Here is a 14907-nt window from a genome sequence, read left to right as displayed (position 1 = left end):
CTCCATGGTGAAAAAGTTTAATCAAAAAAAGTGTTGTGAGGACAAACCTAAGACTTCGGTAAACTTGTTAAAAACAGAGTTTGATTAAATAATTATTAAGCGTAAAAAGCTAAAAGGTTTGGCAGGGAGCCAAGTAGCAACAGTACAGCAGTGCAGAGACAGTCAGCATAGCCTGAAGGTAAAGAGTGGCAGTTCCTCTTGCTGCTCCGTAGGCAAGGACCATGGTCTTGAAGTGGAATGCGAGCTTTGACTGGAAGCTTACAGAGGAGTGGGATAACATGGGAAAATAGGGAAGGTTGAACATTATGTGGGCTGCAGCATTCTGGATAAGTTCCAGTGGTTTGACAATATGGCAGACAGAGAGACAATGTCAAGCCCAACTTATAAGTGGATTTCCGGGTTGTGTAGCGTCTCCTTTCCTTCATGGAAATAGGCGAAGTACTGTCGTACTGTCGTGCTTATGTTTGCTGAGTGACTAACATAATCTTAACCCAAATCATGATATCATTTTAGGAATATCTGATATCTCTAAAAGTGAGGTCTTCCAAAAACAGAAAAAGATAGCAACATCCCAAAAATGACTGTGTTTACAAGCTAAAGGACAATGACGAGATCCCCCTGAGATCAGCAGTTCGAGAGGTGATAGTGAGTCGTTGCAGTGTTTGGCTATCACATGGTAATGAGATGGCCTTTCATTCAGATCCTCTTCAAAGAGCTCAACTCCCCATGATGCCTCCAACCCACAACAGAGACAAACTTTTAGTCGAAGGTCGCATCCACTTCAAGACCATGGTACTTGCCTATGGATCTGCAAGGAGAACTGCCCCTCCTTACCTTCAGGCTATGCTCAAACCCCCAATCAGAGCACTCTGTTATGTCACCTATGGTCTCTTGGCCCTCCCACCCCTACATGGGTCATCTTCCGCTCGGTGTAATCAAAGCTCTTCTCTGTCCTGGCACCCCAATGGTAGAACAAGCTTCCCCCTAACGTCAAGACAGTGGAGTCCCTGTCCATCTCCCAAAAAGGTCTGAAACTCTACTTCTCCAAAGAGTAGATGAAATATATCCCACGCCCCCAGAAAAAAACAGCCTGCTCTTGTCTTTTCCAACTAGCACTGACTTTGCTGATAACTTCTTTACTGAGGGAAAGTGTATTTACTACGACTGTGATATTTATATACATCTTAAGATGAATGCACACATTTTAAGTCGCAACAGGAAACGTGAATTATTATGTGCATTTATAATCAATAAACATTTTTTGTAGTGGTTGATAACCTTTTTAGTTCGGGAAATCAAGTCGGATAAACTTTAGAAGCCTTTTTCAAACTCAAATCCACTACAAGTTTGCATTTACTAATTTGCAGGAAAAGCAACAAAAGAGTGATCAAATTAAGATCCTACCTCTGTAAATGGCTCAAATGTAAATGTTAATGTACAAACAAGTGTGCCTAGCCAGACTGAAACATACAGGTTTCGAAAAAAAACGGACACACACTCAAAAGAAAAGATGCTGACAGAGAAAAATACAGCAAATGAAGTCCAAAATAACACACACACACACACACACCGGGAGGCCTTAAATTAGCACCCCGTGCCAAGAGGAGGGTCACCCCACGCCAGTCATTCACAATCCTGACCCCCACCTCACATTCCTCTCAGCCCCCGCTGCATTCCTCACCTGTCCACTCACAACGACACAGACACTAGTACTGAAGTTATTGGAGTGGTATAATGACTCCTAGTAGAGATTGTAGTGAAGAAGTTAGAGCCAGAAGTCTTTGGTAAGCTATTGCTTCACACATTGCATTTCACTAACATGGCTTAACGGGTTGACATTCTTCAGAAGCGTGTATTTCCTATAGATTTGTGGTGGTAGGGCTTTCTGGTATTTTCAACTTTAATGGCCAGTTCTCACCCTCCTCTCCGTCTCTGTGTTTGTGTGTTTGTCCAGCTGCCCCATTGTCCGTTGGTGACGTCAGAGTGGACTCCATGCAGAGTCGGCAGGACAGTGATGTCACAGATCACCCAGGATTCGGTGGCTCACGCTGGGGCGTGCAGGAGGAGTACAAGAGCACACGGACCTACTCACCCTGCGTACCTCACTCCCAGGTACAGGAACATACTGAAACCGTGTCTCACTGACTCCCAATGTCTGTCAATACCGTGTCATTATCTTGCTTGTCATGGTGTGCCCTATTTTGTGTGTTCGTGCCGGGTTTTGCTGTGTACTGTTTTTGCTGGGTACAATGAGGTGATGTTTACACACATGTTTTTCCTGTGTGTGTGTGTGTGTGTGTGTGTGTGTGTGTATGTGTGTATGTGTGTGTCCATGTGTGTGTGTGTGTGTGTGTGTGTATTTCCGTCTGTGTGTTTTGTATTACAGCATGGCATGCTGTTCAGGAGTGACAGTGTGGACTACAGAGCTCAGGGTCCAAAGATGGACAGTGGAGTGGAGGCTGGTAGTGACATGACTCCTACTCCTGCCTTCCCCATCTCTCCCCCTACACCTTATGGTAAGAGCATCCGTTATTGTCTTGTGGATTTTTCCAGGGGTTTGTGTGTGTGTTCATATGATGGCTCTCGTGATCGTTGCTGAATTACTGGATTTTAAAACTCATCTCGTCTTCTATGCTTCCATAGTGAAAAACATGGCGGAATTCACTCACCTGAGGCAAACTCCATCTCCCAGCATGCAATCATATGGAGCTTACAGGACGGAGCATGGTAGGTCATTGTGGCAATGTGTACTGTACCTCTGGAGAATGTAGGCTCTAAGCTGTGTGTATCACAGCACACTGACATTCTCATTCATTCAGATGAAGTGAGATAAATGTTGAAATATATTTTTTAACACAATGGATTACAGCTGTTACTCAAAAAATACTTCTATTTTTAGAGTATAGAATTATTCGTAGAAATACCACTAGTCTCTAAATAAAGTGAATAGACGTGTTGAAATGTCAGGCCATTGTGAGGTGAATAGATAATGTGGCACTTGACCTTTGACAAAGCCATTTGATTGAAGGAGCCAGACCATGGGGCAGTGAAACAATTGCTAGTAAGTGTTCTATGTAGGGAAGTGTACACATTGGAAGTGATGAAGTCTATTCCACTCATTCTCCCTCTCATCCCCCTCTTCCGCTTTACTTAATCTCTCACTTAATTAACAACAGAGAGTGGGTGATGGAGAAAGATAGTGAGTGAGAGAAGGAGCTCTAGGAGACAGAGAGGGACCCAGTGCTGGTCACATTCCATAACTAATGTCTGAGAACATTGTGTTTGGTTGGAGGCAGTGCACTAAACAAAGCCGGGGACTGCCTCCCTTCCCTGGGGGTTCCATACCAGACTCTCTCCTCCCATGGTTGGTTTGGAGAAAGTCTGTGTGGTTTCAGTCCTGAAAAGTTAGTCTTTTATAGCACGTTGTGTCAAAGCCTTCAGTGCCTGAAACAGTTGCATTTTTTGTTTGTCTGTAGAAGTTTTGTTGTGGTCTTAGATGTTTCTCAGTGGTGGAACACACCCAGTTATACAGATGGAGGCTCTTAAAGTGAGCCAGTCTGCTTCAGCAGGAAAATAATTCTGCAGCAACAGGAATTGTGAATTACTATGTTGATCATAATGAATAGACATGTTTGTAGGGGTTGATACATTTCAAGTCTGAAATTTCAAAGTGGAAATTACAAACTTCAGAAGCCTTTTTAAACCTAAAGTATAATACATGTTTAAAATGTCCTGCATTGCAGCAATGTTTTCCTGCATAAGGGTGCTCAAATTAAGATCCTTCATCTGTATCAGTGGAGGCTCCTCAGAGGAGAAAGGGGAGGACCATCCTCCTCAGTGAATTAAGCACATTAATCCGCTTTACAACGGGTGTGGAGTCCAAGAGTCATACATAGGCGGTGTTTGAGTTGCAACTTTGGGAGAGATGATTTTCACCATAACAATGCAACTTTGAAATAAAGTATTACATGCATAATCACATTTGCGGTCCCTTTTGAGAACAGTGTTTTCCAGCTAGTTAATTGCGTTTTGGAACATTTGCGCTTTTAGCCTACTGCCATGTGCGCACTACAGATCCAGGTTCGATCCTGGGCTGTGTCGCAGCTGGCCACGACCAGAAGACCCATGAGGCGGCGCACAATTGGTCGTCCGGGTTAGGGGAGGGTTTTGACGGACAGGATCTCCTTTTCCCATCGCGCTCTAGCGACTCCTGTGGCAGGCCGGGTGCATGCACACTGACACGGTCGCCAGTTGGACAGTGTTTCCTCCGACACATTGATGCGGCTGGCTTCCGGGTTAAGCGAGCAGTGTGTCAAGAAGCAGTGAGGCTTGGCAGAGTCTTGTTTCGGAGGACGCATGGCTCTTGACCTTCACCTCTCCTGAGTCTGTACAGGAGTTGCAGCGATGGGACAATACTGTAACTACCAATTGGATATCACGAAATTGGGGAGAAAATAATAATACATAAGGTGATGGCTCCGGATGAATGGCACGACAATGGGCCTCAGGATTTTGTCACGGTATCTCTGTGCATTCAAATTGCCATCGATAAAATGCAATTGTGTTCATGGTCCATAGCTCAAACCATAACCCCACCACCACCATGGGGCACTGTTCACAATGTTGACATCAGCAAACCGCTTGCCAACACAACGCCATTCACGCTGTCTGCCATCTACCCAGTACAGTTGAAACTGGGATTTATTTGTGAAGAACATACCAACAGGACGCCATACACGTTGTCTGCCATCTACCCAGTACAGTTGAAACTGGGATTTATCTGGGAAGAACATACTTCTCCAACATGCCAGTGGCCATCGAAGGTGAGCATTTGCCCACTGAAGTCAGTTACAATGCTGAATTGCAGTCGGGTTAAGACCCTGGTGAGGAAGACAAGCGTGCAGATGAGCTTCCCTGAGAAGTTTCTGAATGTTTTTGCAGAAATTCAATCAGTTGATAATATTCTCACCAGGCCTAATATTTCCCACCATAATGTCACCTAAAAAAATCCATGCCTTTTGTGGCCAAAGTGGCCATTGTGCCCTTGGGCTGAATATAATACACTGAAGAAAAATAGAAACGCAACATGCAAGTGTTGGTCCCATGTTTTATGAGTTGTCCATGATTGGGAGTCCCATGGGGCAGCACACAATTGGCCAAGCGTCATCCATGTTTGGCCAGGGTAGGCTGTCATTGTAAATAAGAATTTGTTCTTAACTGACTTGCCTAGTTAAATAAAGGTTAAATAAAAAATTGTAACATTGTGCTGGGTACAATAAAAGGCCACTCTAAAATGTGCAGTTTTGTCACGCAACACAATGTCCCAAGTTTCGAGGGAGTGTGCAATTGGCATGCTGACTGCAGGAATGTCCACCAGAGCTTTTGCCAGAGAATGTAATGTTCATTTCTCTACCATAGGCCACCTCCAACATTGTTTTTATATCAGTATATCAAATTGGCCTCACAACCGCAGACCACGTGTAACCATACCAGACCAGGACCTCCACATCCTGCTTCTTCACCTGCGGGATCTTCTGAGACGAGCCACCCGACAGCTGATGAAAGTGTGTGTTTGCACTACCGAAGAATTTATAATACATTTATAAACCCAAAAGCTTAGCTTGACTTGGCATAGTTCCGGTGTTGGATATCCATAGCCAGCTAGCTAACATAGCATCCCTCTCTGTTTGAGTAGGCTAAACCAGCTAGCTGCATTTGCTAGCTAAGTGAAAGTAAAAAAAAAAAAAATGCAAGCAACTATCTCTCTCTCTCTCTTGCTTCTCCTTGATTTTGGAAGAAATTAAATTGTTCAAAACGGATCAACTATTGTCTTTTTCTCTTTGAGTAAACTACTCACCACCTTTTATGCATGGCAGTGATAGCTGTAGCATATGCTTTCAGTACTAGATTCATTCTATGAGCCTTTGATTGGGTGGGCAATACGTCAGTTCACGCTGCAAGAGCTCTGATAGGTTGGAGGAAGTCCTTCAGAAGTTGACATAAATTAGGGCTGTGGCAGTCACAGTCGTTGACGGTGAAGCAAACAACTGCCGGTCTCATGGTAATTTACTGTTAATTACCATAAACACATTTAGCATCTCCTGGCTTCCACGCATAGCCTGCAAGCAACTGATGCAGTCCTTTGGAACATCTACATTTTAAAAAGTCTAATAAATCAATTTAATAGAGCCTACCCCATCACAAAAGGTCTACAGAAACATGATATGAAGAAAATGTAGTCTATTTCAGAAGAACAGAATAGCATACTCTGATTTGTCCTTATGTTAGGCCTTGATATAGCTAAGCCATATTAATTTAACAAATAAGATTTGCTTAGAATTCCGTGGCGTTATTTTTATTATCTTATAGTTTGAAGAATACAATTGAACGAGGCTGAATAAAATAGAAAATACATTTTCTCCAAAAGATTTACAAGAAAGTGTGCACATGCGGCTATTCTGTGTTGAGCGATTTTCAGGCTGGGGTCCTTCTTTCGCAATTTCTGCCTGACTGACGTGCCCAAAGTCAACTGCCTGTTACTCAGGCCCAGAAGCCAGGATATGCATATAATTGGTACCATTGAATAGAAAACACATTGCAGTTTGTGGAAATGTTTTAAAAAATGTATGAGACTACAACACAATTGATATGGTAGGAGAAAATCCAAAGAAATAACCAACCAGAATTTTTGTTTTTGAGAGACCATCCTCTTAGAATGGAAAGCAGGCTGCACACACTTCATCAGTCTCTCAATCACAATTTGACATCAATGGCTGATGTTTTGTGTACTGAAGTCCACAAGAGAAGGGAAAAGGTGAGAGGAGGAGAGTGCATAGATAGTTGTGAGAAGGAATGATATATACAATGAGAAAAGTGATCATGCTGTTTTTATGTAGCTGCAATGAAAGTGAACTGTTTGCTGATGGAGAGATTTATCATGTACTGGCATATATCTTAAAGGCACCATCTGCAGTTGCTGGATCCATTATGGGACTTTTAAATCACTTGTATATACTGATTCATTATCGGAGAATATAACTTACAAATGCCTCAGGAGCATTAATTCGCTTTTGCCCCTTTATTAAACAATAGTTTGGGGTGTAGAGACATAATCAGACATGCCATAATTACCTTCTGTGGTTCCCTTCCTCTGAAAACAGTCACGAAGAGGGTTTTTGTTCCAAATTCAGTTGAGTAGTTGACAGAGTTGTGCCGCCCTGTCGTGACTGTGGGTCATTGGTGAGGAATGGCAGTGATGATGTCTGGGGTTATACTCACACACACACAGTGACTGTTGTCATAGTGACATAGTGATCTGTGTCAGAGGGGTTGTGAGAGTGACAGCATCCCCAGACTGATCTGTTCCCCCACTGTGCCCACTTCATCCAAGCACGCACTGCATATCGAATCACCGCATTCAGCCGTGCCATGGTTACAGCGGGTCGAGTAATCGGGTGGCCCACCATTTTACATTTCCTTGATGAAAGTGCTAGTGTCAATAGAAGGGGCGAGGGACAAAAAGATACCAGTCCCCCTCTCTCGTCTCTTTGTCTGCCTTGCCCTCCACATTCCCATAGAGATGACTGGTAACCCATGGAAACATCCGTCAGTCACTAAACTGTGTGGAATACGTGGACTGGAAACATGTGGTTTCAGGTTTTGGGGGCAGGCACCTGTCAGGGCCTCCATGTCAGTGATAAAAGATTTATTCAATTATGTTGGGGGGTTCTGCTAGGCAGAGTAATCGGCTCTGTACTGAACAGAGCGATGGATGGCTGCTGTACTGTTGAGCCAGCAGCAGACTGACAGGAGAATCATTTAACTCCACTGCTGACTGCTCTCTTTACTATTGGATGTACTCTAAATATGTCTCACCTGGGGGGACAGCACATTTATGTGACTGAAATTCTTAAAGTTATGGTTAACAGATGAGACATTTCTGCTCCGTTTCTGTTCATGCAATATCCAGATGTTTTGGAGAAACTGGATGAAATTCGATTTATTTTGGAGTGTCTGTCAACAGACTTAGGTTTAGTGTATTCTATCCTTACTCCTTGAATGTAATAACCTATATGTGTAATTTGGAATATATATGCCCTCTCACACCCCCACAGAGCCCAGAGGATACTTAGAGATGATTGGTCATGTTCCCCAGTCCGCAGAAGAGGGCCTTCCAGACTCTTCCCCCAGCTGCCATAGGTCCTTCAGCTCCTCTCGCTCGGCGTTCATTAGTGGGATGCCACAACGGACAGACAGGTACAGCCAATCAAATACAACGCTTTCGCACAATTATTAGAAGCCCAGCTCATGTTTATTCAAAATGTACAGTACCAGTCAAAAGTTTGGACACACCTACTCATTCCCAGGGTTTTAATTTATTTGTACTATTTTTCACATTGTATAATAATAGTTAAGACATCAAAACTATGAAATAACACATATAGAATCATGTAGAAAACAAAAAAGTATTAATAAAATCAAAATATATTTTATGTTTTAGATTCTTCAAAGTAGCCACTCTTTGACTTGATGACAGCTTTGCAGGCTCTTGGCATTCTCTCAACCAGCTTCATGAGGAATGCTTTTCCAACAGTCTTGAAGAAGTTCCCACATATGCTGAGCATTTGTTGGATGCTTTCCTTCACGCTGCGGTCCACCTAATTTCAAACCATCTCAATTGGGTTGAGGTCGGGTGATTGTGATTGTGATAGTCATCCGTTCGCCAACTCTGGGTCTCACAAAGACACGGTGGTTGGAACAAAAAATCTCAAATTTGGACTCATCAGACACTGGTCTAATGTCCATTGCTCGTGTTTCCTGGCCCAAGCAAGTATCTTCTTCTTATTGATGTCCTTTAGTAGTGGTTTCTTTGCAGCAATTGGACCATGAAATCCTGATTCACACAGTCTCCTCTGAACAGTTGATGTTGAGATGTGTCTGTTACTTGTTACTTGGACTCTGTGAAGCATTTATTTGGACCGCAATTTCTGAGGCTGGTAACGCTAATGAACTTATCCTCTGTAGCAGAGGTAACTCTGGGTCTTCCTGGGTCTTCCTTTCCTTTGGCAGTCCTCATTCCTTTCCTGTGGCAGTCCTCTTTAAGTGCAGTTTGCGACTGCACTTAAAGAAACTTTCAAAGTTCTTGAAATGTTCCTGATTGACTGACTTCATGTCTTAAAGTAATGATGGACTGTCATTTCTCTTTGCTTATTTGAGCTGTTCTTGCCATAATATGGACTTTGTATTTCACCAAATAGGGCTATCTTCTGTATACCACCCATACCTTTTCACAGCACATCTGATTGGCTCACACACATTAATAATGAACAAATTAACTTCCACAAATTAACCTATTAACAATGCACACCTGTTAATTTAAATGCATTCCACATGTCTACCCCATGAAGCTGGTTGAGAGAATGCCAAGAGTGTGAAAAACTTTCATGAAAGAGTGGCTACTTTGAAGAATCTCAAATTGTTTAACACGTTTTTGGTTACAACATAATTCCATATGTGTTATTTCATAGTCTTATTATTATACTATTGTTCTATTGGATGGTGGAGAACATACAGTCATGGCCAAAAGTTTTGAGAATGACACAAATATTAATTTCCACAAAGTTTGCTTCTTCAGTGTCTTTAGAAATGATGTTACTATGGAGTATGAAGTATAATTACAAGTGTCAAAGGCTTTTATTGACAATTACATGAAGTTGATGCAAAGAGTCAATATTTGCAGTGTTGACCCTTCTTTTTCAAGACCTCTGCAATCTGCCCTGGCGTGTTGTCAATTAACTTCTGGGCCACATCCTGACTGATGGCAGCCCTTTCTTGCGTAATCAATGCTTGGAGTTTGTCAGAATTTGTGGGGTTTTGTTTGTCCAAACGCCTCTTGAGGATTGACCACAAGTTCTCAATGGGATTAAGGTTTGGGGAGTTTCCTGGCCATGGACCCAAAATATCGATGTTTTGTTACCCGAGGCACTTAGTTATCACGTTTGCCGTATGGCAAGATGTTCCATCATGCTGAAAAAGGCATTGTTCTTCACCAAACTGTTCCTGGATGGTTGGGAGTAGTTGCTCTCGAAGGATGTGTTGGTACCATTCTTTATTCATGGCTGTGTTCTTAGGCATAATTGTGAGTGAGCCCACTCTCTTGGCTGAGAAGCAACCCCACACATGAATGGTCTCAGGAAGCTTTACTGTTGCCATGACACAGGACTGATGGTAGCGCTCACCTTGTCTTCTCCAGACAAGCTTTTTTTCTGGATTCCCCAAACAATCGGAAAGGGGATTCATCAGAGAAAATTACTTTACCCCAGTCCTCAGCAGTCCAATCCCTGTACCTTTTGCAGAATATCAGTCTGTCCCTGATGTTTTTCCTGGAGAGAAGTGGCTTCTTTGCTGCCCTTCTTGACACCAGCACATCCTCCAAAAGTCTTTGCCTCACTGTGCGTGCAGATGCACTCACACCTGCCTGCTGCCATTCCTGAGCAAGCTCTGTACTGGTGCTGCCACGATCCCGCAGCTGAATAAACTTTAGGAGACGGTCCTGGCCCTTACTGGACTTTCTTGGGCGCCCTGAGACCTTCTTCTTCACAACAATTGAACCGCTCTCCTTGAAGTTCTTGATGATCTGATAAATGGTTGATTTAGGTGAAATCTTACTGGCAGCAATATCCTTGCCTGTGAAGCCCTTTTTGTGCAAAGCAATGATGACGACACGTGTTCCCTTACAGGTAACCATGGTTGACAGAGGAAGAACAATTCAAATCAAGCACCACCCTCCTTTTGAAGCTTCCAGTCTGTTATTCAAACTCAATCAGCATGACAGAGTGACCTCCAGCCTTGTGTTAACGAGAGAATCACTGACATGATGTTAGCTGGTCCTTTTGTGGCAGGGCTGAAATGCAGTGGAAAGTTTTTTGGGGGATTCAGTTAATTTTGCATGGCAAAGAGGGACTTTGCAATTAATTGCAATTCATCTGATCACTCTTCATAACATTCTGGAGTATATGCAAATTGCCATCAGCAGACTTTGTCAAAATTAATATTTGTGTCATTCTCAAAACTTTTGGCCACAACTGTAGTAAAAATATGAGTAGTTGTGTTCAAACGTTTGACTGGTACTGTACATGTACATTTTACATTTAAGCAGATGCTAATTATGGTTAAAGGCTACATGTTCTGAAAATATATTATGGTCATACAGTTTCATTAGAGAGGTGTTTTTCATGATCTTCTCATTTTTGTGTTCTTCCTCCTCTCTCAAGCCCCTCCATGGGTCAGCCCTGGCCAGAGGACAGAGCCCTCCATCCCCACTCCATGTCCTTGGACTACAGACACCACTCCCCTCCCATGCACCCCCAACCCCACACTCACCCTGCGCCCAATGCCCACAGCTCCCCCCGGGGCAGCCAGCAGAGCCACATGGTACACTATGGCCTCACCCACAGCCTTGCGCACAGCTTCGACGAGCAAGACAACTTAGGCCTGGGGGGCTATGGCGCAGTCGACAGCCCACCCTCTGCCTCTCCTCTACTGGGGAACGGAGGCATGGAGAGGGGCCTGTCCTGTATGGGTTTCATGGATGGGCTGGGCACCATCCGGACCCAGCACCTGCCGCAGCTGCAGCAGCTCCAGGCCCAGGAGGCCTTGCCTCCACTGCTGCCTGAGAAGAGGAGGGAATCGGATGGGGAGCACTCCTTGGGCACAGCCTCCCCAGCCCCTAGCGGATTCTCCAGCCCACATAGTGGAAGCTCCCTCAGTATCCCATTTCCCAACATCCTGCCTGATCTCTCAGCCTCTGCACAGATGCCGGGCACCACTTCACCTCTGCCAGGTAACCCCCTTGCTTACACAATTAATAGCCAATCACTTCTTATCTGAGCCAATGGCTTGGGTTGGTACAATACTGTAAAGAAGGTAATCAGTTCTGTTCTACAGTGGCAAGAAAAGTATGTGAACCCTTTGGAATTACCTGGATTTCTGCATAAATTGGTCATAAAATTTGATCTGATCTTCATCTAAGTTACAACAATAGACAAACACAGTCTGCTTGTCACGCCCTGGTCAAAGTATTTTGTGTTCATCTTTATGTATTTGGTCAGGCCAGGGTGTGGCATGGGGTTTTTGTAATTGTGGTGTGTTTGTCTTGGGGTTTTGGTGGTGGTATTGGGATTGTAGCTTAGTGGGTTGTCTAGCAAAGTCTATGGCTGTCTGGAGTGGTTCTCAATCAGAGGCAGATGCTTATCGTTGTCTCTGATTGGGAACCATATTTAGGCAGCCATATTCTTTGAGTTTGTCGTGGGTGATTGTCCTTAGTGTCCTATGTGTACTCGTTGTTAGTTTGCACCAGATAGGCTGTTTCGGTTTCGTTTATTGTTTTTTTGTAAGTTCGTGTTTCTTTGTTATATTAAACATGGATCGCAATCGACACGCTGCAGTTTGGTCCGACTCTCTTTCATCACCACTAGAAAACCGTTACAGAATCACCCACCACCAACGGACCAAGCGGCGTGTCAACAGGCAGGAGCAGCCGAAAAAGGAGATGCTCACCAAGGATTTCTGGTCATGGGAGGAGATCTTCGACGGGAGAGGACCCTGGGCTAAACCAGGGGAGTGTAGCCGCCCAAAGGAGCAACAGGAGAAGAGGCAACAGAGGCAGCAGCAGCAGGAGCAGCAGCAGCTACAGTGGGAGAGGTTGCACCACCTGGAGTTATGGACATGGGAGGAGGAATTGGACGGTAAAGGACCCTGGAATGAGCCTGGAGATTATTGTCGCCCCAAAGCCGAGCTGGAGGCAGCAAAAGCAGAGAGGCGGCATTATGAGGAGCTAGCACGGCAGAGCGGATGGAAGCCCGAGAGTCAGCCCCAAAATTTCTTGGGGGGCTTACAGGGAGTATGGCTATGCCAGGTAGGAGACCTGCGCAAACTCCCTGTGCTTACCGGGGCTGGAGAGACCGGGCAGGCACCGTGTTATGCTGTGGAGCGCACGGTGTCTCCAGTGCGGGTGCACAGCCCGGTTCGGTATATTCCAGCTCCTCGTATCGGCCGGGCTAGAGTGGGCATCGAGCCAGGTAAGGTTGGGCAGGCTCGGTGCTCAAGAGCTCCAGTGCGCCTGCACGGTCCGGTCTATCCAGTACCACCTCCACACCCCAGCCCTCCGGTAGCAGCTCCCCGCACCAGGCTTCCTGTGCGTGTCCTCGATCCAGTACCACCAGTTCCAGCACCACGCACCAGGCCTTCAGTGTGCCTCGCCTGTTCAGCGCAGCCAGCGCTTTTCTCCTCTCCTGCGCTGCTGGAGTCTCCCGCCTGTTTAACGCAGCCAGAGCCTTCCTCCTCTACAGCGCTGCCGGAGCCTCCCGCCTGTTCAGCGCAGCCAGAGCCTTTCTCCTCTACAGCGCTGCCGGAGCCTCCCGCCTGTTCAGCGCAGCCAGAGCCTTCCTCCTCTACAGCGCTGCCGGAGTCTTCCGCCTGTTTAGCGCAGCCAGAGCCTTCCTCCGACACAGCGCTGCAGGAGTCTCCGCCTGTTCAGCGCAGCCAGAGCTGCCAGTCTGCATGGAGCAGTCAGAGCTGTCAGTCTGCATGGAGCAGTCAGAGCTGTCAGTCTGCATGGAGCAGCCAGAGCTGTCAGTCTACATGAAGCAGCCCGAGCTGCCAGTCTGCATGAAGCAGCCAGTCTACATGGAGCAGCCAGAGCTGTCAGTCTGCATGGAGCAGCCAGAGCTGTCAGTCCGCATGGAGCAGCCAGAGCTGTCAGTCTACATGAAGCAGCCCGAGCTGCCAGTCTGCATGAAGCAGCCAGTCTACATAGAGCAGCCAGAGCTGCCAGTCTGCATGAAGCAGCCAGAGATGTCAGTCTGCATGGAGCAGTCAGAGCTGTCAGTCTGCATGGAGGAGCCAGAGCTGTCAGTCTACATGAAGCAGCCCGAGCTGCCAGTCTGCATGAAGCAGTCAGTCTACATGGAGCAGCCAGAGCTGTCAGTCCGCATGGAGCAGCCAGAGCTGTCAGTCTACATGAAGCAGCCCGAGCTGCCAGTCTGCATGAAGCAGCCAGTCTACATGGAGCAGCCAGAGCTGTCAGTCTGCATGAAGCAGCCAGAGCTGTCAGTCTGCATGGAGCAGCCAGTCTGCATGGAGCAGCCAGTCTGCACGGAGCTGTCAGTCTGCACGGAGCTGTCAGTCTGCACGGAGCTGTCAGTCTGTAAGGAGCTGCCAGTCTGCAAGGAGCTGCCAGTCTGCAAGGAGCTGCCAGTCAGCACGGAGCCGCCAGAGCGGTCAGTCTGTAAGAAGCCGCCAGAGCTGTCAGCCTATATGGAGCAGCTAGTGCCGCCAGTCTGCCCAGCGCCGCCAGTGCCCCCCGTCTGCCCAGCATCGCCAGTCTGCCCAGCGCCATCAGTCTGCCCAGCATCGCCAGTCTGCCCAGCATCGCCAGTCTGCCCAGCATCGCCAGTCTGCCCAGCATCGCCAGTCTGCCCAGCACCGCCAGTCTGCCCAGCGTCGTCAGTCTGCCCAGCGTCGTCAGTCTGCCCAGCACCGCCAGTCTGCCCAGCGTCGCCAGTCTGCCCAGCGTCGCCAGTCTGCCCGACGCCGCCAGTCTGCCCGGCGCCGCCAGTCTGCCCGGCGCCGCCGGTCTGCCCAGCATCGCCAGTCTGCCAGACTCTTCCAGATCTGCCAGTCAGCCAGACTCTTCCAGATCTGCCAGACTCTTCCAGATCTGCCAGACTCTTCCAGATCTGCCAGTCAACCAGACTCTTCCAGATCTGCCAGTCAACCAGACTCTTCCAGATCTGCCAGTCAACCAGACTCTTCCAGATCTGCCAGTCAACCAGACTCTTCCAGATCTGCCAGTCAACCAGACTCTTCCAGATCTGCCAGTCAACCAGACTCTTCCAGATCTGCCAG

General features: G+C 46.5%; 1 protein-coding gene across 1 annotated transcript in view; it reads left to right on the top strand.

Moving 5' to 3' along the window:
• LOC112226842 (tensin-3) overlaps positions 1–14907 on the top strand; it is an 83622-nt gene that overhangs the window by 54159 nt on the left and 14556 nt on the right. Inside the window, exons 14-18 of the mRNA XM_024391442.2 lie at positions 1955–2112; positions 2387–2516; positions 2644–2727; positions 8115–8256; positions 11274–11842. Of these exons, the coding sequence (XP_024247210.1) occupies positions 1955–2112; positions 2387–2516; positions 2644–2727; positions 8115–8256; positions 11274–11842 (1083 nt within the window). The remainder of the gene's footprint in view (positions 1–1954; positions 2113–2386; positions 2517–2643; positions 2728–8114; positions 8257–11273; positions 11843–14907) is intronic.

This window comes from Oncorhynchus tshawytscha, linkage group LG28 (genome assembly GCF_018296145.1).
Source record: "Oncorhynchus tshawytscha isolate Ot180627B linkage group LG28, Otsh_v2.0, whole genome shotgun sequence".
NCBI classification, from domain to species: domain Eukaryota; kingdom Metazoa; phylum Chordata; class Actinopteri; order Salmoniformes; family Salmonidae; genus Oncorhynchus; species Oncorhynchus tshawytscha.
This window is presented reverse-complemented; position numbering and strand designations above follow the sequence as displayed.